We start from the raw sequence: 23,534 nt of genomic DNA on the forward strand, positions 1-23,534 counted from the left end.
TTAGACCAGGTTCATTATGACCAGTCGTTTTACATCTCTAGGACTGCGTGAGGAATCAGTGTGTGTGCTCATAATGATACACAGGATGGAGAAATTCAAAGGATTTTTTAATTTTCCTTAATCGAGTCACTTTTCAGTCAAGGAGGAAAATCCATGTGAAGAATTGACTGTGGCGCGCTATCGAAAAGGACCCTCCACCTGCTATGACAATAACGTCACTGTAAGATTCTCAGCACAATTATTAAAAGTAAAACAAACTTTCAGTTGGCAGAAATATAAATGTAGGAAACTGTGTTGTTCATGGAATAGATTCTCTGGTAAATAGGACTAGAAATAGGTGATCTTACAATATTAGTGTTTTATTACTCCTGTTTTATTAACCCTTTATTCAGGTAATATTTCGAGATACAAAATTGCACATTTACGAGATTAAAGTGGCAAATCTACGAGAAAAAAAGTCGCAGATTTAAGAGATTTAAAGTGGCAAAACTGCACGAAAAAAGTTGCAGATTTACGAGAAAAAAGTGGGGAAAAAAGCAGCTTTTTTCTCCCAGATTCACCACTTTAAATCTTATAAATCTGCGCATTTTTTCTCGTAGATTTGCCACTTTAATCTCGTAAACTTTTTTCTCAAAATATTATTTTGTATGTTTTTTTTTTTTACACATTCTGGCAGTATGTAATATCCTCCAATATTCTCTAGGGTTGAAATTTGGAATTTGCAAGTATTTCAATGAGTGTCCTATTAAGGGTTAAAGTGGTGAATCTGGGAGAAAAAAGTTGCCACCTTAATCTAGTAAATTTGCCACTTTTTTGTCGTAAATCTGCAACTTTTTTTCTTGTAGATTTGCCACTTTAATCTAGAAAATGTGCAACTTTTTTCTTGAAATATTACCTGAAGTTACCAAATATAGTTCTTTGAGTAAAATGAAATTTTAAAGTATACTGTTCTGAAGGAGGAAGAGGAAATTTCCACCTCCCTCTTTACAAAAAGATTTAGCATGAAAAGGGACAGCAGGCGTGTGTGTTTAGTTTTTGGTTCTGACTCACTGTGCAAATAAGTTGAGAAGCATATGTTATCAGTGAGCATACAGTATTAAAAACACAGATCAGAAGCTGCAGTTGTGTTCTTACAGCTACAGTTACAGATTTCTGGGGGTCGCCAAATCATTTTGGAAGTCAGCTCTGTCTCCACTGTGTTAAAGTGTTCATGTGTTTTAGTCTTTTTGGTCACTTAGTGTCTTTTTTTTGTCATTTTGTGTCTTTTTCTGATAATTTTGTGGTAAATTTGTGTCTTTTTTGGTCATTTTGTTTCCTTTTTTTGGTAATTTTGTGTCTTTTTTTTAGTCATTTTGTGTCGTTTTGGTAATTTTGTTTCTTTTTTGGTCATTTTGTGTCTTTTCTGGTCATATTGTGTCTCTTTTGGTCATTTTGTGGCTTTTTTGGTCATTTTGTTTCCTTTTTTAGTCATTTTGTGTCGTTTTGGTAATTTTCTTTTTCTTTTTTGGGTCATTTTGTGTCTTTTTTTGGTAATTTTGTGTCTTTTTTTGGTCATTTTGTGTCTTTTTTGATCATTTTGTGGTCAATTTGTGTCTTTTTTGGTCATTTTGTTTCCTTTTTTTGGTCATTTTGTGTCTTTTCTGGTCATTTTGTGTCTCTTTTGGTCATTTTGTGTCTTTTTTGATCATTTTGTGGTCAATTTGTGTCTTTTTTGGTCATTTTGTTTCCTTTTTTTAGTCATTTTGTGTCTTTTTTAGTCATTTTGTGTCGTTTTGGTCATTTTATTTCTTTTTTGAGTCATTTTGTGTCTTTTCTGGTCATTTTGTGTCTCTTTTGGTCAATTTGTGTCTTTTTTGGTCATTTTGTTTCCTTTTTTTGGTCATTTTGTTTCTTTTTTGGGTGATCTGAACTGTGTGTGTGAGATTGTGTTCAGTGAGCGGGGGTCGCGGACAACAACATCGCGACTCAAAAAGGTTGAGAACTACTGCACTAGAGCATAAAGAAAGATTGTGAGAATGTAAACAGCAGAAATGGCTAGTATTAAAAAAAGTGTCTTTCTCTCTGCAGGAGAACACGTCAGACTGTGGGCGGGGCCACTCCTTCCGTCCGTCCCTCTCCACCTTACTGATCATCCAGCTGCTGCTGCTCTACCCGGCCCTCAGCCCCCACCTCCACTCTCTACTACATTAATTCATTTTCCTTCACTTATCCTCCTTTTAGCCCTCCTGAGCTTCTTCCCCCGACCTGAAACCCTCCAACCCTCCAACCCCACCTCCCCCCTCCTCGCCCTGTGCCCCCCCCCCTCCCCCGATATAGTCATAGGTAATAATGGGACTTCCCTTCACGGCGAGTTTGGAAGCCCTGAGCGCCGCGCTAACCAGCTCGCTTCAGTCTGTGTCGCTTAGTGACAACTGCCGGACGTTTGTGTCCTCCGCCAGTTAACCTTCATCTGCAGGAGGAGTCAGAGGAACGTCAGAAAAGAGAAAACAACCCCCTCCTCCCCCGCCCCTCATGACCACCACCTCCTCCATCCAGTGAAGGGAGGAGAAAGAGGACGGACCTCCCGCCGACCTTACACAGACTGGAGAGATGAGGTCGTCTGTCTGCCTTCTGGACTTCTTCTCCTCTCCTCCATCTCAGAGCCTCACCGCTCTGTCATTGGCCTCCACCAAGAGGCTGTGGACCATTCAGCCAGTTATAGCCACCATTAAAGAAAATAACAGATGAAAAAAAAAGAACTGTCAAGTATTCAAAAATGTCAAGTATAAACCGCTGAAGTGATGAGTATTCCAAACATTACACCGTGTATTTAGGTTTTGATTTGAAAAAGGAAGTCGTTAGGTGTTAATTTAAAAAAATGACATTAATTAATTTATGCACTATATCTACTTGCCAAAATGAGATAGACTTTCATGTGGTCTTATTTTTTTATAGCCAAAACACGAGGAGGGAAATGGCTTCTGATTTAGATTTAGGATGAGAGGAAGAGGAAGAGGAAGAGGAGGCTCTCTGAGAAACTGAATGCTGATTCATTTTGTGTAGCGCCTAATTACAGATTAATGCTTTTTAAAAAGACGTCCACTTGGGGATTATTGTAATTACATGATGGTAATCGCATTTCTTGAAGTATTTCTCCTCATATTTAAGGCTATCCGGCTCACACACTTAGTGACAGCTGTAAAATATGAATCAGTGTTCGGTCGCTGCAGAATCGGAGCGTCGTTGATGTCGTGTTATTATTCTCCTTTATTATGATCAATTAACCATTCTGACCTCTGGTTTTGGACTGATGTTTAAAAGAGAAAAAAAAAAAAAAAAGGAATCCCTGTGCTCTCTGATGCGAAAGCTCACCTCTGCCAATCCTCATGAGGCTTCTCCAGTAACCTCTACTAACTAACTAACTAACTAACTAACGCTCCTAATCACAGTCTGTATATGTGCTTTACGTCTGCTCACACAACAGACACAAAGATCTCTGCCTCATGACTCTCATAGTTCAAGGTGGGTTTCTCCTCCTTTTTTTTCTTCTTCTTCTTTTTTTCTGGGGCTAGTATTACCTTTGACTGATGCTGTTTGAACTTCAAAACCATTCGCTGCTGGGGGATAGGGGCTTATCAACATTTTCCAACAAAAGTGCAGAAGAGGCAACTAAATATGGTGATCACGTGCAGTTAGTAGTCTGGTTGTAATCCGTCACAGTTCATCATTCCATCATTACGATGTGTGAAAAGTCATTTAGACTCCCATGTTTAGGAGCCGCTCTGTTTCATAGTGCCTTGACGCACTTTGTTTTGGACCACATGGGCTGTATAAGAGTAGAGCTACTGTATAGTACCTTTATAACGCAGCCATCTTTGAGGCTTCGGATCATGCAGGAGCCTGTGAGACTCAATCTGTCGGCTATAGAAATAGCTTTACACAGAGCCACGGCACCCAAACCGGCTCTCGCTTAATGTATTCGCTGAGCTCTCTGCAGAGCCACCTGACTGCCATCATATGGAGTTACTATACCGTTCCTTTACAAGCCATGTATAGAGCTACGATACACTATCAGTATACAGCGACTTAACTGGCCATAGAGCATTTTTAGGGCCACCTGACTGCTATAGTTCTGCCTGAATTGTATGTGTTTGTGCGTGGATGTGTGTGTGTATGTGTGGATGTGTGTGTGTTTGTTAGTTTGCGTTAAAAACCCTCAAAGGGAATGTCTTTAAACTGAGTGTGTGAGGGGTGACAGTTGTGGTAGCATAGCTGTTTCCTGTTCCTACGTTGCAACGGACTAAATCCGGTGTTGTTGTTGTTGTTGTGGAGGAGAGAAAAAAAAAAGGGATTTTACTGAAACAAAAAGAATCCATCTTTAACCATCAGTCTGCCTAAATGTTTATCTAAAGGGAGCAGAGGAAGAATGTGTAGTTCATCAGTTTTTTCTGCTTCAAATGCAACATAGTTAACGAAAGCCTCTCTAAATGCCTTAGTGTTACACAGCACGGAGCTCTGAAACATTAACCCTCCCTCATGTACACTCACGCACACACAAATAGACCCTCCAGAATATTAGCTCCCCTGGGTTTTCTCTGTGTTCTGCAGTAAATATAGTGAGCTCTGATTTTGTATTTTTGCGTCTTGGAATGATTCGTTATTTGATTGATGCCTGTTTTTTTTGATTAAATGCTTGAAAGCCAAGTGGGGAGTTTTAAATTTTCACAAAGCCTCCGACCTTCAATGTCCACACCCACCCACCCAAAACTCACTGTGTTGCTCAGGTGGGTCGACTCACGCGACAATATGAACCTTAAAGGAGCAGTGGGGATGGTTTAGTGGCATCTAATGGCTGAAATGTGATGTTCAAAATGTTTGATTACAGCGTACGTCCACTTTAATGACACTGAGAAACTGAAAATCTTATTCATCTCAAATGTAGGTTTGATGCTTTATATACCTACCAAAGTAAAGTCATTACCTTGCACCACAGCTGGATTCTTGATCACTAGATCATGTGAGAATCATGTGATCACATATCATGCAGATCTCTTCAGGCTACAAGTTTAGTGCTTGTGTCAGCATGAAGAGGTTCTTTCAGGTTTAAAACAACAGGTGTCGGTCCACAGACTAATGAATCCACCTCCTTTCCTTCACAAGACTTGCCATGAACATTATTAGCTGAATTAGCATATCTTAGGTAGCTGAATTTATCTATCTTAATCCTATATGGCTATCCTGACTAACCTTAACCAGTCGGGCTGCTACACAGGCTGCCGGGTCTTACCAAGTAAAGGAGTGGGATTCATAATCAGGAGAAAAGGAAAGTTTATCCAGTTTATCCAGCAAAACTAGCCGTTTATAGTCTGACTTGTGGTTTCCAGATGTAGCTGTTGGGTTGATTTGGTTTATCAAAGACCAAGAAGACGCTAGGTTGGATAGCTGCGCAACATAAAAGTTGAAATTGACAACAGAAATAAACAAGTTTTCTGATTTCACATATCTGCAAAGTAAATTAAGCGGCAGTTGAAAGTTATTAATGCAACATCTATTGTGTTTTCATTAGTGTTTGATCAACTGAAACTAAGTATTGTTGTGTTAGTTAGCTTAGAATGAGCCCTTTATATCTACATTCAGTAAAGGGTCGTACGCAATTTCGTCCCGCTACTAGTCCTACAACTTGAAGAGTTGCACAACAAATTATATATCAAAACGTGCGGTTTGATCGGGATCGGTGTGCTATAACTTTTCTCTACAGAATACAAATTTTTCGCGTCATCTTCCATGGGAAAACAAATCAACCACTGGTTCTGCGGTGTTTTTAGATAACAGGAAGGCCACCTTACGGTTCTCTTCACGTTTGAAAGGGGGAGGGGCTTGTTGCATCCTGTGACCTCACAGACGGGACGCCACTAAATCCTACACACTGCTCCTTTAACTTCACACTCTGTACAGTAGTTACTACTATTTGATGTGACAAACATGCTGGCACAGTAACTGCAGCGCGGCTCCGAATAAATCTGACTCAGAAAAAAACAAAAACGACTGAATAAAAACAATCAATTAAACAGATTTTTCCAATTCGGCTTCTCTCAGAGACGTTGACTACCTACAGAGTCATCTGATGCCGGATGCAGTTTTACTTTTCTGGCATCCGTTTGTCTCTTGTCTGTGCCATTTAATTCTGTCCGTATTCCCCTGTTTCCTGTTTCCACCGTCTGTAAATGAGCTACACGTGCCTGTGGAAATGTACCCCCTGCAACTTCGTCTCCTGTACGCTTACGGTCCGCACATAAAAGTAAATATGTAGGCCTACAAGTTTTTTTGCACCTGCACCAAGACATTATGCACAATACACCTATAAGCAAACATGTAATGACACTTATTCATGCCCAGCTGGGAGATGTCAAGCACCAGGCAGAAGTACGCCAAGGACATCACTTCCCAGGTGTTTGGTTGTTGTTGTTGTTTATTTTTTGGGGGGAGTTTTTTTTGGTGAGCGGGTGTCAGAGGCAAGCTCAGGGAGTGGGTCTCCACAGAGCAGCACGGGCCCGTCCAACAGGAGGTCACGGAGGAATCATGTAGTGACGTCTGAGTGTGAATCCCAACAGAGAACGTTCTCTGAAGGGGACACACGTCTGATTTCTGTGGTTTGACAAATTTACTTTTGCCAAAAACAAAAAAAATATGAAAAAATTGAAAATTGGACCAGCTTGGGGATGATGAGTGGGAGGGGGTCAGCTTTAGGACAGGACCCTGGTTTCTTAAAGCCTCTCGCCCTCCTCCCGACCCTCGCTGCATCTGTGTTGGTGCGTCTCTGTGGGAAAGACACGTGTGTATGTGATTCTGTAGTCTGTAGTCTGGTGCTATGTGACCATGTTTGACAAGTGTGTAAAAAAAAAAATAACAGCAACATTTAGAGAAAAAAAAAACGAAGAGTAAAATCGAATTTTAAGTGAAGTTATATAAAAAATATAGGAATACAGCACTGTTGATAAGTTTGAGATCTGAAGTCAAAATGTTTTTGAATTATTATTTTCTTTTTTGTTTTTATTTCTTGTGCGTGTGTGAGTGTGAATGTTTGTGTGCGTGGAAGATTTAGCTCCTTCTTTTCTGGGCACTGGTCCATGTCGCTCCATTCTTTTGTACAGATGAAGCTAAAAAAAAAAAAGAAAAAAAAGAAGAAGAAGAGGGCAAAATTTGTAAAATATTGTGTCTGTGACTCCTTGTAAAATATTTTCAAATTGTTTATTACAGAGAATCAGTTATTAAATAATGTTCATATTTTTCACTTCATTTCAACGTGTGGTGTTTTGTTTGTGTAGATGAAATGATGAGATCATGTTAATTAAATGGCTGACTGTTAGCGGTAGCTTCATATTTACCATATAGATATATCATTCTTCTCATTTAACTCCAAGCAGCAGAAGTTAATTAGCATATTTCTCAAAACGTCTGAAAGTTTGAGCCTCATCTCAGCATTATAAAAAGTCTTGATTTCCAGTTTTATAACTGCCGCTATTTAAAAAGTCAAAATCAGGTCATGCAGGGCGCTTGTGGCCTAAATTTCTCATGAATGAATAATGTGTTTATTTGTGCAGCTCCTCTAAATCATTTAAGTGTGACTGTTGTTGTTGAGAATCTCTCCACTGATACTCGGCGAGGAGCTTCACAGCGTGTTCAGGAAGTCAGTGAGAGCTTTGTGCCAGGTGTCCGGGTCGTCCAGGTAACAGGGGTGACCTGCCCCTTTCATCACCACCACGCTGTGATTGGACAGATTCTTCAGGTTGTTGAGTGACAGCTCTCCCAGCTGAGCGTCCTGGTCCCCGTAAACAATCAGCGATGGGACCTGCAGGACAAACGGGACACAGACACCCACCAGACGGTAAAGAGATCTTTCAGATGAGCCCTTTCTCTCTCTCTCTCTTTTTTTTTAGTATAAAATCTGTTTTTTTTATTTGTTTGTTTTTAAATTCAAGCCCGTAGCTAAAGGGATTTTGTAGGTGTCCTCTATTCTACCTCAAGTTCAAAAAAATTCAAACAGGTCTTATAAAAAGATAAGAGGCAAGCTTTTTTTATTGTTATTGGCTGTGACTAATTTATACGTCAATAAGAATAAAAATAAAAAGAGTCAGAACAGAAAAGCCAGCCAGGAATTCGTATTAGCTTTTATCGGCTGTGGAAAAAGTATTCAGATCCCTGAATAAAAAGTCACTTTACACCAATATAAATATATATGCCATTACATTAAAGGGGTACTCCAAAGATGTAGTATTACATTTACAAAAAGTTGGGGGACTTTCATGTTAAATTAAGTGTTTGTCAGCCGGTTGAACAGCTTCAAAAACATTTCTGGCGTCTGAAAAGAAGCTGTTGTGTCTCATTTATGCTCAATTTTAGAAACAGACGGAGTCTTCTGTCCACACTCTTTATTTGTGCACTTATTCTGAAAGCAGATAAAACTGAGCTTTACCTCTGGATATTGTGGAGGCAGCAAGACAATAACCAAGCAGCAACCTCAGTCAAGTCACTGCCGAAGTGCCTTAAAGCTGCATTCTCTCTAACGGTCAGCAGGGGGCGACTCACTGGATGCAAAAATGAGTCCAATTGCATGCAAGTCAATTGGAAAATGACTCGACTTCTAACCTGATTCATCTCCCCAGTAAACATTTTCCTGGTAAGTTTATGGTGTCAATCGTTTGTTTCAAGTATTCTTCAATACCTCATGATGTTCATTCTGTAAATTATGGTCTCATTTAGAGCAAAAAAGACGACGGCAAGGTATGCTTTAGGGCTAGCTTACCTTATGTATCTTGACTTTTGCAACCTCTCACAGTGTTTGCACCACACACACACTGCAAAAAAGCCATCTTGTATTTTTTGGCCTAAAACAGTGATTTAAGTTGGTAAAACTTGGAAATATAAATTATTGACATTTAGGGCAATAATGTAAGTTAGCACAACAAAGGAAGCCAGTTGTCTGCTCAAAAACAAGTTGGTGAGTTGTTGTTACTTATATCTTTAAGTTGGGGTTCAAAACAAGGGACAATAGTTCTGATAACTCTTATTTCTTTGTTGTGAAATGCGGGAAAGCGGTGAAATTCAGTCATTGGCGAAAGCTAACGGCTAACTGATGCTAGCGGCTAACTGATTCTAGCGGCTAACTGATGCTATCGGCTAATTTATGCTAGCGGCTAACTGATGCTAGCGGCGCTGCTTGTTACAGCTACAAGAGTAGCCATTAGCATATCAATGCTAACTCAAAAATTGTGGTCGCAACATTAGCTGACATTTCATAGCGGCGTTACAATCAGCACAATTGCAGAAGTTAGCAGAAGTTAGAATTAAAATGATATGTTAGTACAACTTACAGTTGAGTTGACAAAAATCTGAATTCAGAGTTGAGCAAACTCAAAAACCAAACTTAAAATATTTAGTTTAATTAATTACATATACTAATATATCGACTTTTTGACATTTTCAGGCATACTGGTCAAAGCCACAATAAAGTGAATAAGTTATAGTTTGTGCTCGAATATGAACGAACTTGCGATTTTGCAAAGAACATCAAATGAGTAGACAATTGTTCGTGTGGCCCAGGAATCATTCATGTACATACTGCTAAAAAAAATGTGGCCCTGACCACCTCTGAATGTGGTGTGCAAACAGCAAAAAGCACCCAGGACGCATGTTAGCGCTTAGCGTTAGCGATCAGCATGTTAGCGGCGGGTGTGAACGGGGCCAGTGAACATGAAGCAGCCGTGATGCTCTTACTCCTTTTACATTTACAGGCTCGCTTGTTTTTGGAGGGGAAGCACTTTTTAGTACCAAACAAGTCTCCTTCATGGATAATTCACATTCACTTGGTTTGCCATCTAGGAAATTGAATTCTGGAAAAGTCAAGAGGTGGATGAAAGCCGGTGTGAAAGTCACATGATATCTGCTCCTCTCATGGCTGCATGTTAAAGGGAGAGGAGGCCGTGCTGCAAAATGGGCTTTGACATTCACGGTTGCTCAAGTTTTGCTTTTAAAGAGGAAATGAAGAGCACATATTCTGTAAAAGTTCAGAAGGAGAGGAAACTACAAAGGAATATAAAGTGCCGGCTCACACACAGACTGTACCTTCACACTCTGGTACTGCTCGGCTGTGAATTTGTCGGTGCAGATTGGAGCTACGGGGACGTACGCTCGTATCAGAGCCTGGTGCTGCAGCAGGAAGGGGAGGGAGTACATCCCACTGAGGGAAGGGCTGACCACCACCACCGGGCTCAGGCTCAGACGCTCACACACCTCCTTCAGGAAGCCTGCGGGGGCCGGCTGGCCCACGGGGGCCGGGGCCTCGGCTGACTTGGACCGGCCCAGTCCTGCAGAACCAGAGACAGGAAGAGGGGGCAATCATATTAAACAATCAGTTTAATATGACATAACAAAACACAAAACACTGGACAGGCTACAGAGCAGCTTCAGCCACAGACTCATTCAACCTGCTGCTCCAAGGCAACTAGTCAGCTCTGTCTCCACTGTGTTAAAGTGTTCATGTGTTTTAGTCTTTTTGGTCATTTAATGTCTTTTTTAGTCATTTTGTGTCTTTTGTGGTCAATTTGTGTCTTTTTTTGGTCATTTTGTTTCTTTTTGTAGTCATTTTGTTTCTTTTTTGGGTCATTTTGTTTCTTTTTTGGTCATTTTGTGTCTTTTTTGCTCATTTTGTGTCTTTTTTGATCATTTTGTGGTCAATTTGTGTCTTTTTTGGTATTTTATTCTATTGTATTTTATTGTACTTGAATACCAGACTGCTGTGACAACCGAATATCCCTTTTTGGGGATGAATGAAGTTATCTATCTGTCTGTCTGTCTGTCTGTCTGTCTGTCTGTCTGTCTGTCTGTCTGTCTATCTGTCTATCTATCAAGACAGAAAAGCAGGAAATCTCCACATTTCAGGGGCCAGAAGCAGCATTTTCTACAAGTTTTGCATGAAAAATTACATAAAAACAACTAATCAATTACCGAAATAGTAAGTTATGGGTTAGTTGCAGCTCTAGTGAGGATTAGTAGACAACAGGAGATAAGGTTGTTACACTTATTGGATGCCAGAACCTTTAGATGAGAGGTTTAGTGAGAAGTAGAGGGAGCAGGTGCAAAGAGATGTACCCGCATCTGAACACAGGAAAGTACAAATAATGTGACAGAAACATTTTTTGTATATCCAAAGTTGTGAAAAATGTCATGTCATGTTTCTTTAAATGTACACCAATATTAAATGTATGCTTTGAAAACACGAAAATTGAATTACTAATGAATGTTTGTTGGTTATTAATAAAATATTTCCCTGATTTACCATGATTTTTGGTTTAAACTACAAGCATTTCTGGTTTTGTATCTGAATCCAGAGACAGATTGTAAGAGCAGATTTAATGTTAATTGTTGTGTGTGTCATGGTCCAATTGTGATTGTCGGGTCAGCCTATATAGGTGGGAACCTTATGGGGGCTCGCCAGGTGTTTTCCAACCGGAAGAAGAAAAACAGTTTTTGACCGATGCGATACACTCGTAATGCTTCGTGTGGATGTACACTACCGGTCAAAAGTTTTAGAACACCCCGATTTTTCCAGTTTTTTATTGAAATTCAAGCAGTTCAAGTCCAATGAACAGCTTGAAAGGGTCCAAAGGTAAGTGGTGAACTGCCAGAGGTAAATAAAAAAAGGTAAGCTTAACCAAAACTGGAAAATAATGTACATTTCAGAATTATACAAGTAGGCCTTTTTCAGGGAACAAGAAATGGGTTAACAACTTAACTCTATGGAGTCTTGGGCTGTTTTGTCCATTTTTGAATTCTTTTCATGTCTTTGTAAGTCATTTTGTGTTTTTTTGTGTCTTTTTTTAGTCATTTTGTGTCTTTGGGTGTCTTTTTTTTGTCATTTTGTGTCTTTTTTTGGTCATTTTGTGTCTTTTTTTAGTCCTTTAGTCCAACATAAAATGTGATTTTGAATCTTTTTTTTACTCTCAAAACACTATCATGCTCAATAAAGAATTTTAAATGTTGCAAATGTGCATTAATTTCAGAGTACACTAAGACATTAAACTGCATAATTTTCAATTAAATTCTGGAAAAGTTGGTGTGTTCTAAAACTTTTGACCAGTAGTGTATGTAAGAGAGAAAGTGTGATTAAAGCATGAGATGTTAAATAAATGGACTTGTTTTGCATCTCAACTGAAAAGCAACTGGACTCTCATTCATCATTCATGGCAAAGTCAAAGCGTGTCAATTAGTTTTCCTGTTGAAATGCCTCAGTGGCTTAAAGCATTGGCTTAGCTTCTACACAGATAAAGAGTCAGTTGTTGGCTCCTGGTTTGACCCTCTGACTCTGACACAAACTCACCTGGCAGGTCGATAGCTACCGCGCGGCAGCCGGCGTTGGCCAGAGTCTCCAGCGTGCCGATGCTGAGCCAGTTTTCTGAGGAGAAACGGATGCCGTGAAGGAGTAAAACTGACATCCTGGCGTCTCCTGCAGCAGGTTCACTCTGTCGGTAGAACAGCGGCGCTTTGCAGCCGTCCACCTGCACGCTCCCCTCGGACAACTTAACAGCTGACATCCTGGACACAAACACAGAAAAACATCACACGAGGGCTGTGCCATGTCGTATCGTTCACCATAATATCTGTATTTTTTTTATTTATGGTTTTAAAAAAAAAATGCATATCATGATATTGGCAACATTCCTACTTCTTGATGTAGTGGTTAAAGTTGTTTTAATCACAAAAAGCTACTTAGTCTCTGTCCCTAAACACATGCAGCTTTCAAAATAAGAGCACAGTGTGTTAACAGAACCCACCACAGAACTTACAAGAAGACTGTCAAAATAAGATGCCTTGAATAAAACATACAAGAACCTTTATTCTCCTTTACAAAATGTCATTAAAATATGCCCTTGAAACCCCTAAATGGTTATTTTTATTATTTGCTCATACTCAAGAGTCAAAAGTAAATTATTTTGTATTTGGCAACTATATTTTAGATTTTTATTCATTTATACAGACCAAAAAAAATCATATTTTCCATTTTTTAAGTATTTCGTAATATCGTCAAGAATATCGTTATTGCAAAAATAGCCTGAAATATCGTGATATTATTTTATCGCCCAGCCCTACCTCACACTGTTACTGGACAATTTTACAGAGGTTAAGTAAACATACGTTTAGCATTAGGGATTGATACATTATTAGCATTATTTAATTCCATTAAATTATATTTTTTAAATTATAAACTGATGATACAAGCACAAGCACAGCATGTACAGCAAGCACTATGATACACTAGGGGGAAATATGCAATAAAGTTAGTTTGGGATCCACCAATAACTGTTTATTGACAATTTTTATTGGTGAGAAGCAGTTCATCGTTTTTTCAGATTTTTTATGCAGAATTGCTCTTTTCATAATGTTATATAGCTGATCATTGCATTATACCTCTGGATGCATTCATAATCATGATTTTAATGTTGCAACTGGTAAAGGTGGGGATACATTTTAATCACAGTATACACTGATCGGTATTTTAGTTGATAGCATTACATAGCAGTTTATTAAATTACCATATTATGTATTAGCAGTTTATAAAGTGGCATAAAATTAAAATACTCAAGTAGAACCTCAAGTTTAAAAAGTGAGTCATAGGCTTTGCAAGTTTGTTTGTTTTTCCTGTGTGTATTTGCTTTTGTGACATAGATATTTGCATAGTTGCATAGGGCACTTTGTTGTTAAATGTACTTTGTAATGGTAAAAAATATATGTATAAAAATAAAGTACCTCAAAACTGTACCCAGTGGCTTTCCATCCCTGGTTGTGATCATATTAAATGACTTTATAGGAGAATTATAACTAATAACACATATTATAAATGATTAAACAATTAAAAATGTCCTTACAGCTGCATATAACTACATTAGTGTGGTATGAACACTTAAATGCTTATAAATGTTAAATAGGGAATTTAAAATACAGTGTTGAATATTTGAAAACGCACTTTCCTTTCAGATGAAGTTGAGTAGACGCATTGTTGTGATTGTGCTAAAAGCACTGGATATAGTTATTTTGCATATTGTATATAGTTCTTGTATATAGTTCTTGAGTTTGTGTACATGTGCATGCTGGATATAGTTATTTTGCATATTGTATATAGTTCTTGTGGGTTTGTGCATGCTGTTAAATAGTTATTTTGCATATTATATATAGTTCTTGTGGGTTTGTGCATGCTGTTATATAGTTATTTTGCATATTGTATATAGTTCTTGTGGGTTTGTGCATGCTGTTTTATAGTTATTTTGCATATTATATATAGTTCTTGTGGGTTTGTGCATGCTGTTTTATAGTTATTTTGCATATTATATATAGTTCTTGTGGGTTTGTGCATGCTGTTTTATAGTTATTTTGCATATTATATATAGTTCTTGTGGGTTTGTGCATGCTGTTATATAGTTATTTTGCATGGGGCACTTCATTTCTTAATCCGTCCGTCCATAGGTCAACACTGCCTCCTGACCAGGTTCCATAAAGGTTTTCACCAACTCTTTTGAGCATGACTTTATGAAACGATCTGATTTTGTCTGTATGCAAGTGAGCGCATATTTGATGAGATATGGCCTCATTTGCATATGTAAACATTTAAATACAAAAAACATGCAATACATTTTTTTCTCATCTTAACATGAGTAATCAGCTGAGAAAGTTTCATGATGATATCTATTATTTAATTTGTTTTACCCTATTCACCTCAGGTGTCTTGACTTATTATTGGCTTATTATGCTAATTATGCAAATTGCCCAAAGTGCAACTTTTAGCAACCAAGTTGAATTCCATCTACTAGGCCTATAGATGACATTTCTGCAATAAAACTTGCTAGAGTACTAGGGTACTCAACATTTCTGGGTTCAAGAAATTACGACTAGACTACAGTACGGAAATCAAACTACCAGCAGTAATAAATACAACCAGAGCTTTTATATGGAACCAGTTTGGAGCTGCTGACTTTTAGCACAGCAGCAGTTTATTTATTAGAGTCCAGCAGCAGCAGCAGCCTCTCTGGCAGAGACTCAACAAGTTAAACATTGGAGAAGTTGCTCCACTTAGACATGAATTGCATTTGGCTGCAGCGTTTTGCACCAAGTTTCTATTAATGTGTCCATACGTCCAGATCCTGAACTTTTATTTTGTTGACCACAGTGCAGGTCACTCAGTGTTAAAAGAGTAAAAGAGGAGAGTTTGCAGCCAGCTGGCAGGTTAAACACTCTGATCAAAGTCCAGATGAGATCATTTGATTTGTCATATCGAGCTCAGTTTGTTGATCACAAACATGTTAATAAAATAATCTTCTTTCTTACCTGTCTGGCAGCCTCCTGCAAATTAGCGACGATTACAAAATAAAACAGGACAGTTTATGGGGACAAGCTGCTCCTGCTGCAGTTTCACATTATATCCCGGAAAACAGCAAAAACCAGCTGCTGTGTAAATTCTGCTAGTGACGTCTAGCGTTGGTAGAGAGAACTGCTTTTATTCTGACAGTTAGAATAACAAACCTGCAAGGGTTTTTTTTTCTAAATATTTAGTTCAATTGCCAAGTTTTTTGTGTTAGAGTGAATATTTGAGTGTCGAGGAAAAAAGTGCATGAGCAAGAAGTGATGTGCCACTCTCCATTAATGATTAATCTCAGTATTGATTGGCTGTGTTTTGGGGGTTAGGGCCTCTGTTTGACTAAGGGCTCAGTGTTCCCGTGGGGCTGCTGCTCTTCAAGTCTGTTTTCTGCCTTCATTTCTGACATCATACTGAACTTTTAAGGGATTTTTTTTTTGATCGGATGTTTACTTCCCTAAAAACCGACTGACTTATAGCTGAAACTTTCCTTCACCGTGAAACACAAACCATGAAACTCCTGCTGCCCTGTTTCCTCCTCTCTGTCGGGCTGGCCACCGGTAAGAAACTTTTATTCTATAACTTTCTTTTGTCCTATTGTCTTCAATTATAGTAGTTGTTTATGTTGTTATGATTAGCCTCAATATTTATTATGTAGTTTGACATCATAGTTAAGTAGTTAGTAACTGTATCTGTGTGTTTGTTTAGAATAAATGTGGGAGAAATAATAATAAAAAAAGTTATTTTCAGTTGAATATTTTTCTGATAATACTAGGATTGTTGTGTGGTAATTCAGCTTGCATGTCAGTGTTTAAAGCATGTTCAGATCCTTTACTTAAGCAAAAAATAAATAAATTAATACATTAAAAAAAAAAAATAATATATATATATATATATATAATTTTTTTGTAATAATATAATAGTAATATATATATATATATATATATATATATATATATATATATATATATATATTATATTGTAATAGTTCTGAATTTGAAACCTTAGGCTACTTAAGTAGGCATGTCAGTGTAAAATCAGCTGCTTAAAGTACTTAAAGTAAGAGTTAAATTTACTATTATAGCGCAGTAGAAATATTCAGAGATTCTTAATAGTTAATTTAGCTTAAAAAAATGTTTTTTCCAACACACGAAGGAACATTTCATCCTTCATTTTATCTGAAAAGTTCAATTATTATTATTATTGTATGTTTATTTTCCCTGAACAGGAAGGAGTTGGAAAATAGTCATTTGAAAGTAACTAAAGCTGTCAGATAATTGTAGTGGAATTAAAAAATGTTTTTTAAAAAAATCAGCATTTGCCTCTGAAATGTTGTGGTATAACAGTATAAAGTTGCATCAAATGGAAAAAATCAAGTAAAGTAAAAGTGCCTCGAATATTTACTAAAGTAATTGATTAATTAATGATTAAATATAAATAGTTACACTGCATCAGTGTCAATTTCTTTTAGTTATTTAAGAGTCTTTTTTTTTTTAAAGAGCCTAACTTTCTGGTTTTATTATGTATTTTAGTATCTAATTAAGAGTTTCCAAAGAAGTGTGTAAATTAGTCAACAGCGAGTTATTTTCATTTTAATATTTTTCTGAGTTCTGTAGGATTATTATGTTGTAATTGTAGCTCTGATTGAATGCATGCGTACCTATAGTAGTTTATCCTTCTTGATACTTCTACTAAATATATTTTAGAGAGAAATATTGTATGTTTCACTCCACTACATTTATTTGACACTTATAGGTACTTTTGACATAAAAATCAAGCTTTTATGATATGACACAGCACTATAATACTAATATACTACTAATTGGCTGCATATTGAACATTGAAATACCCTTATATGTATTTGTTTGTAATTAAAAAAACAATAATAAATAACTATAATAACATAATGTGAATAGGGAGGTTCTGTAGAATAAATCCTTTTACTTTTTTTATACTTTGAGAATATTTTGCTGATAATAATTCTTTGCTTTCTTGTCAGTAACATCTTGAATGCAGGGTTTTTTCCTCTCAAGTATATTTACTTGAGTATTGTACTTGATTACATTTTTCCAGTCATTAGATTTTGTAAATGCATTGTGGCAACTATATAATAAAAACTCACTGACATTGAAAAGAATGTGTACTTTTAAAAGCATGTACTCCAGGACTGACTCAACAACTTTCCCTTGTATTGGAGAAATATTTGACCAGGAGTTTATGTACTTTGCTTCAAGTAGTGGAGTTGCTCAGAACTCTCAACACCCACACAGGATAAATTAAATAAAAGGTGCAATAAGACGGACATGTGCAATACAATCGATATGTGCAAAACATAGGCCTACTATCTACCTCATGTATAAATTATAGCATTTTCAGTAGCCATTTATTTATTTTTATACTTATTTATTACATCACATGTCCTTGTTCTTGTTTTTGTCCTTGTTTAGCTCGGTATTTAAAAAAAAAAAATGTTTTTACTCATGTTGTCTTGTTGTTTGGTTTTGTGTTATGATTGTCATAACTATGCACCTTATGCAGTGGCACTTTCAATTTCGTTGTATAGAACAGTAGTTCTCAACCTTTTTGAGTTGCGACCCCCGCTCACTGAACACAATCTCACACGCACAGTTCAGCTCACCCGAAAAAGACACAAAATGACCCAAAAAAGAAACAAAATGACCCAAAAAAGATACAAATTGACCACAAAATGATCAGAAAAGACACAAAATGACCCAAAAAAGACACAAAATGACCCAAAAAAGAAACAAAATGACCAAAAAGACACAAATTTACTAAAAAAAGACACAAAATTACCAAAAAAAAAGGAAACAAAATGACCAAAAAAGACACAAATTGACCACAAAATGATCAAAAAAAGACACAAAATGACCAAATAACACACAAAATGACAAAAAAACACACAAAATGACCAAAAAAAAGACAATAAGTGACCAAAAAGACTAAAACACATGAACACTTTAACACTTTAACACAGTGGAGACGGAGCTGACTTCCAAAATGATTTGGCGACCCCCAATTGGGGTCCCGACCCCAAGGTTGAGAATAGCTGGTATAGTGAACTATATAATGACAATAAAGACTATTTGATTTGATTTGATTTGATTTGATTTGTTACCACATGTAAAGGGGTATTTTTTAGACTAGTAAAGGGTCTAATAACTTTTCCACAGCTGGTAGTATTAGTAGTATTAGTAGTATTAGTAGTATTAGTAGTATTAGTGGTCAGTAGTTGCTGTCAGCAGCAGCTTCTTGGTCCAAAGGTTATATGTGAGCAGGCTGGTGCCCAAATGTTGCAGCTGGTGCCAGCGAGCGGTTCAAACCTGAACCAAACAGACAGAGACAGAGGGACAGTCACTCAGCTTTGTTGTTGTGTTGTTGTTGTGTTGTGTTGTTGTCAACAGGCCTACGCAGCCCCCTGAATGACTTCCAGCGCTCGGAGGGCAGAGAGCTGGTTCCCACCTCCTGGAACTCTGCTCGAGTGTCGACGATAGCGGCTCTGAACCTGGAGGACTGCGCCACGCGCTGCTCGCTGTCTCTGGACTGCAGGTACCCCACCTCCACTCTATCACTCTATCACTCTATCACTTTAACCCTTTATCAGGCAAAGAACTGTATCTGGTAACTTCAGGTAATATTTAGAGAAAAAAGTTGCAAATTTACTAGATTAAAGTGGCAAATCTACAAGAAAAATGTTGCAAATTTACTAGATTAAAGTGGCAAATCTGCACAAAAAAAGTTGCAGATTCACGAGAAAAAAGTGGGAAAAAGCAACTTTTTTCTCCCAGATTCACCACTTTAACCCTTTATCAGGCAAAGAACTATATTTGGTAGTTAGAGTCAGGTAATATTTAGAGAAAAAAGTTGCAAATTTACTAGATTAAAGTGGCAAATCTACAAGAAAAATGTTGCAAATTTACTAGATTAAAGTGGCAAATCTGCACAAAAAAAGTTGCAGATTCACGAGAAAAAAGTGGGAAAAAGCAACTTTTTTCTCCCAGATTCACCACTTTAACCCTTTATCAGGCAAAGAACTATATTTGGTAGTTAGAGTCAGGTATTATTTCAAGAAAAAAGTTGCAAATTTACTAGATTAAAGTGGCAAATCTGCAAGACAAAAAGTCGCAGATTTAAGAGATTTAAAATGGTGAATCTGTGCAAAAAAAGTTGCAGATTCACGAGAAAAAAGTGGGGAAAAAGCCACTTTTTTCCCCCAGATTCACCACTTTAAATCTCATAAATCTGCACATTTTTTTCTTGTAGATTTGCCACTTTAATCTCATAAACTTCTTTCTCAAAATATTTTCGTATGTTTGGGTTTTTTTTTACACATTCTGGCAGTATGTAATATCCTCCAATATTCTTTATTTTTTTCGGTTCGAAAAGAGGAATTAAGTAAAAAAAATAATCGTATTTTCAAGTCCAAGTTGAGTTTCACGTCTGTTTTGATTTTGAGTCTGACGTCTTAAACTTGGTGACTCAAGTTTGACTCAACAAGAACACTTCTGCTTTATCAAAAGTTTGTACAAACATGAGAATGTCCCTCCACACCAGAGCGTTCAACTACGAGACGCGTCCCACCGTCTCCTGTAAACACCTGCCCTGGGTGGGCGACGGCAGCAACGCCGAGGTGAAGAGGAACGTGAACTGTGACCTCTACGAGAAGAAAGGTGAGACGCACTGTGTGAGGTCACAGAGTTCAATGTGGCGCATCAGTTCTGCAGCTGTTTGACAGGTCTGTGTTTTATTTTGAAGTCTATGTCAGGAAGTGCATTGTGGGTAAAGGAGAGGACTACCGAGGGAAAGTCTTCACCACAAGCAGCAAGCTCACCTGCCAGCAGTGGTGGTCCAAGTTCCCTCATGACCACAGGTGAGACGGATTCATCGTGTTGTTGGACTCACAGCCAGAATAATAAAAAAATATAATGATAGCAACAAAAATAGCTCATAGTTTCATTTAAGAGCTGATATCTAGCCTTTTCCATGGTTTTCTTGATAATAGCCAACATCAATATCAAGAAAACCATGGAAAATGTCTAGATATCAGCTCTTAAATTAAACTTTTATGAGCTATTTTTGTTGCTACCATTATATTTGTCCAAATAAATGTACCTTTAGTTGTACCAGGCATTAAAATGAATAAGAAATTTAAGAAAAAGGGTGGTCTAATGTTTTTTCCATGACTGTAGAAGAAGTCAAACAAGACATGTTTTGAGGCCAAACACTTCATTGTTTCCAATGTGACCCTTAATTCAACTGTCAGTGTGTTTTATTTGCTAAAAAAAGGACAAAATAAAATTTTTAAAAGGCGAGCAGGCGGTGAAGATGGCTGCAGAACATCCACTCAGCTTTCAGCCCCTTTAACTGTGGTGTTTTGGTTTGTCTGGTCCATATACTCCACTATCATCAACCTTGTTTCCAACAGCATGTGGCAGCTATTTTTCTAAATATGTTAGTTTTGTGGGGTTTTAGCTAATGGTGTCTAAAAGATTAAATTGATGCAGCTTTAAGATCACATTAATGTGTCCAATTACTTTCTGTATTCAGTTTATGAAAAAGAGCTCCAACACCTACACTGTCAACCTTTAAAGGGACAATTCACGCTAAAATTAAGAAAACAAGGCGGACATCTTTACCGCTGATATTCAACACTCAGCAACTCACACCTACACTGCAAAAAAGCCGACTTTTTTGGCCTAAAACAGTGATTTAATTTGGTAAAACTTTGAAATATAAATTACTGACATTTAGGGCAATAATGTAAGTTAGCACAACAAAGGAAGCCAGTTGTCTGCTCAAAAACAAGTTGGTGAGTTGTTGTTACTTATAACTTTAAGTTGGGGTTCACAACAAGGGACAATAGTTCTGATAACTCTTATTTCTTTGTTGGGAAATGTGGTCATTAGCGAAAGCTAGCGGCTAACTGATGCTAGTGGCTAACTGATGCTAGCAGCTAACCAATGCTAGCGGCTAACTGATGCTAGCGGTAGCCATTAGCGTATCAATGCTAACACAAAATTGTGGCCACAACATTAGCTGACATTCATAGCGGCGTTACAATCGTGCCAGAGAAATTCAGAGTTGAGCAAACTCAAAAACAAAAATTAAAATATTTAGTTTAATTGTCCAACTTAAAATTTAACTTAAAAGTTTGTTGCCTTGAAATTTTGAGTTCACCCAACTTTTCTTTTTTTGCAGTGTAAACAATCTATATTGTTAAATAGCACCACAGGTAAGAGGAAAAACCTGTGTTTGATTTTGGGGTGAACTGTCCCTTTAAAGCTGAGAGCTCTTTTAACATGTTACATTTCCACTCCAATGCTCACTGCAAAAAGAGAAAGTTGGGTGAACTCAAAATTTCAAGGCAACAAACTTCGATAAAATTTTAAGTTGGACAATTAAACTAAATATTTTAAGTTTTGTTTTTGAGTTTGCTCAACTCTGAATTCAGATTTTTGTCAACTCAACTGTAAATTGTACTAACTTATAATTTTACATTGTAATAACTTTTAATCCTTACTTCTGCTAACTTCTGCAATGTGCTGAATTGGCACGATTGTAACGCCGCTATGAAATGTCAGCTAATGTTGCGACCACAATTTTGAGTTAGCATTGATACGCTAATGGCTACTCTTGTAGCTGTAACAAACAGCGCCGCTAGCATCAGTTAGCCGCTAGCTTTCGCTAATGAATTTCACCGCTTTCCCACATTTCCCAACAAAGAAATAAGAGTTATCAGAACTATTGTCCCTTGTTGTGAACCCCAACTTAAAGATATAAGTAACAACAACTCACCAACTTGTTTTTGAGCAGACAACTGGCTTCCTTTGTTGTGCTAACTTACATTATTGCCCTAAATGTCAATAATTCATATTTCCAAGTTTTACCAACTTAAATCACTGTTTTAGGCTTTTTAAGTTGGCTTTTTCACAGTGCTGAGACAAAAGAGCTCATAAAAGCAACAACTGCGGCATTGTCCTAAAGCATTTTGGCTGCGCCGACACAGTCCGTCACTCTTCATATAAAACTCTCTGCTCGGTCTCAGGTGGACTCCCTTAGCGACTAACGGTCTGGAGCTGAACTACTGCAGGAATCCAGACGGGGACCGGATCGGTCCGTGGTGCTACACCACCGACCCCGAGCGCCGCTATGAGAGCTGCAGCATCCCCCAGTGCAAAGATGGTACGACCCATACACCAACATGCTTCATTTATGGCTCTGGAAAACATTTTCTAGAGAGTTTCTTGGTTCAAGCTGCATGATTTGGTGTGATCAGAGAGAAAACAGAGATAATGGGCCTGATGCAAAAACCAGTAGTACCAACAGATTCATCCTGAGGTTGCTTGTACGAATGATTAAGGAGAATTTTCTGCATTTTGTCATATTTGAATTCTCTCTCAGGTAGAAACACAGTAGTTTCTATATTTTATTATACATCAATTATAATGGTAAGATAAAGTTAAAATAAAAATAAAATTTTTTTTGCATTAGCTCCATTATTCTGAGAAAGTACACATAGTTATTAATTATACATTTTTATAGAAATAATTGGGTAAAACAATGTGTTTTATAGTTGTGTTGCAGTTTATAAGCAGACCTGTAGAGGAAGTTTAGAGGAAAACCAAAACTCACTTATCTGGCTGGAAACTTTCTTGCTAAATTGTATGTTTTCCTGTAATTTTCAACTAATTCAATATGCATGTTCAGTCAACCTGCTGCCTGCTGTGCGCTCAATAAAACATGGTTACTTTGTTAAAAAAGGTTGTAATTACCAAGTGCACCAATCAAACAACATTTCCTCTGTAATTAGCACCAAATTACATCGTCTTTTCCATGAGCCTTCAAAAGAAATTACATTTATCAGCTCCTTTAACCCATTTAGGCCTAAAACGCCTGGAAAAAATGCCTGCAAAACCTTTGGGCGATTTAAAAATAAGCCCCTAAAACCTGAAGTCTTTTTTTGGTAATTCTGTGTCTTTTTTGATAATTTTGTGTCTTTTTTTTGGTAATTTTGTGTCCTTTTTGGTAATTTTGTGTCTTTTGGTAATTTTGTGTGGGTTTATTTGGTAATTTTGTGTCTTTTTTGTAATTTTGTGCCCTTTTTGGTAATTTTGTGTGTTTTTTTGATAATTTT

At 37.4% G+C, this 23,534-nt stretch overlaps 3 protein-coding genes across 5 annotated transcripts in view; 2 read left to right on the top strand and 1 right to left on the bottom strand.

Moving 5' to 3' along the window:
• The window catches only part of cacna2d2a (calcium channel, voltage-dependent, alpha 2/delta subunit 2a), a 241,092-nt gene extending 234,931 nt beyond the window's left edge, over positions 1–6,161 (top strand). For both annotated transcript variants that reach the window (XM_059328728.1, XM_059328729.1), the window contains 2 exons: positions 138–220; positions 2,068–6,161. In XM_059328728.1, coding sequence (XP_059184711.1) covers positions 138–220; positions 2,068–2,190 — 206 coding nt within the window. In that variant the 3' untranslated portion in view covers positions 2,191–6,161. The remainder of the gene's footprint in view (positions 1–137; positions 221–2,067) is intronic.
• A 975-nt stretch (positions 6,162–7,136) lies between these two features.
• Positions 7,137–15,598, bottom strand: abhd14b (abhydrolase domain containing 14B). Its single transcript, XM_059328809.1, has 4 exons — positions 15,355–15,598; positions 12,356–12,570; positions 10,102–10,343; positions 7,137–7,828 (listed from the first exon to the last, which is right to left on the bottom strand). The coding sequence occupies exons 2-4, from the start codon at positions 12,567–12,569 to the stop codon at positions 7,649–7,651; spliced, it is 636 nt and encodes a 211-aa protein (XP_059184792.1). The 5' UTR covers position 12,570; positions 15,355–15,598; the 3' UTR covers positions 7,137–7,648.
• Positions 15,599–15,747: 149 nt separating this feature from the next.
• mst1 (macrophage stimulating 1) overlaps positions 15,748–23,534 on the top strand; it is a 26,052-nt gene continuing 18,265 nt past the window's right edge. Inside the window, exons 1-5 of one of the 2 annotated variants that reach the window (XM_059328743.1) lie at positions 15,748–15,942; positions 18,805–18,949; positions 19,955–20,070; positions 20,156–20,270; positions 22,446–22,582. In XM_059328743.1, coding sequence (XP_059184726.1) covers positions 15,894–15,942; positions 18,805–18,949; positions 19,955–20,070; positions 20,156–20,270; positions 22,446–22,582 — 562 coding nt within the window. In that variant the 5' untranslated portion in view covers positions 15,748–15,893. The remainder of the gene's footprint in view (positions 15,943–18,804; positions 18,950–19,954; positions 20,071–20,155; positions 20,271–22,445; positions 22,583–23,534) is intronic. The other variant, XM_059328745.1, reaches the window with a different exon arrangement.

The sequence above is a fragment of the Centropristis striata genome, chromosome 3 (assembly GCF_030273125.1).
Source record: "Centropristis striata isolate RG_2023a ecotype Rhode Island chromosome 3, C.striata_1.0, whole genome shotgun sequence".
NCBI lineage: Eukaryota > Metazoa > Chordata > Actinopteri > Perciformes > Serranidae > Centropristis > Centropristis striata.

Excerpts from the sequence above, each read along its gene's own strand:
- abhd14b (XM_059328809.1), bottom strand. The coding sequence starts at position 12,569 with ATGTCAGCTGTTAAGTTGTCCGAGGGGAGCGTGCAGGTGGACGGCTGC. Across the intron at positions 10,344-12,355 it reads GGTAGCTATCGACCTGCCAG|GACTGGGCCGGTCCAAGTCA; the intron begins GTGAGTTTGTGT and ends CTGGTTCTGCAG. Across the intron at positions 7,829-10,101 it reads AGCAGTACCAGAGTGTGAAG|GTCCCATCGCTGATTGTTTA; the intron begins GTACAGTCTGTG and ends TTTGTCCTGCAG.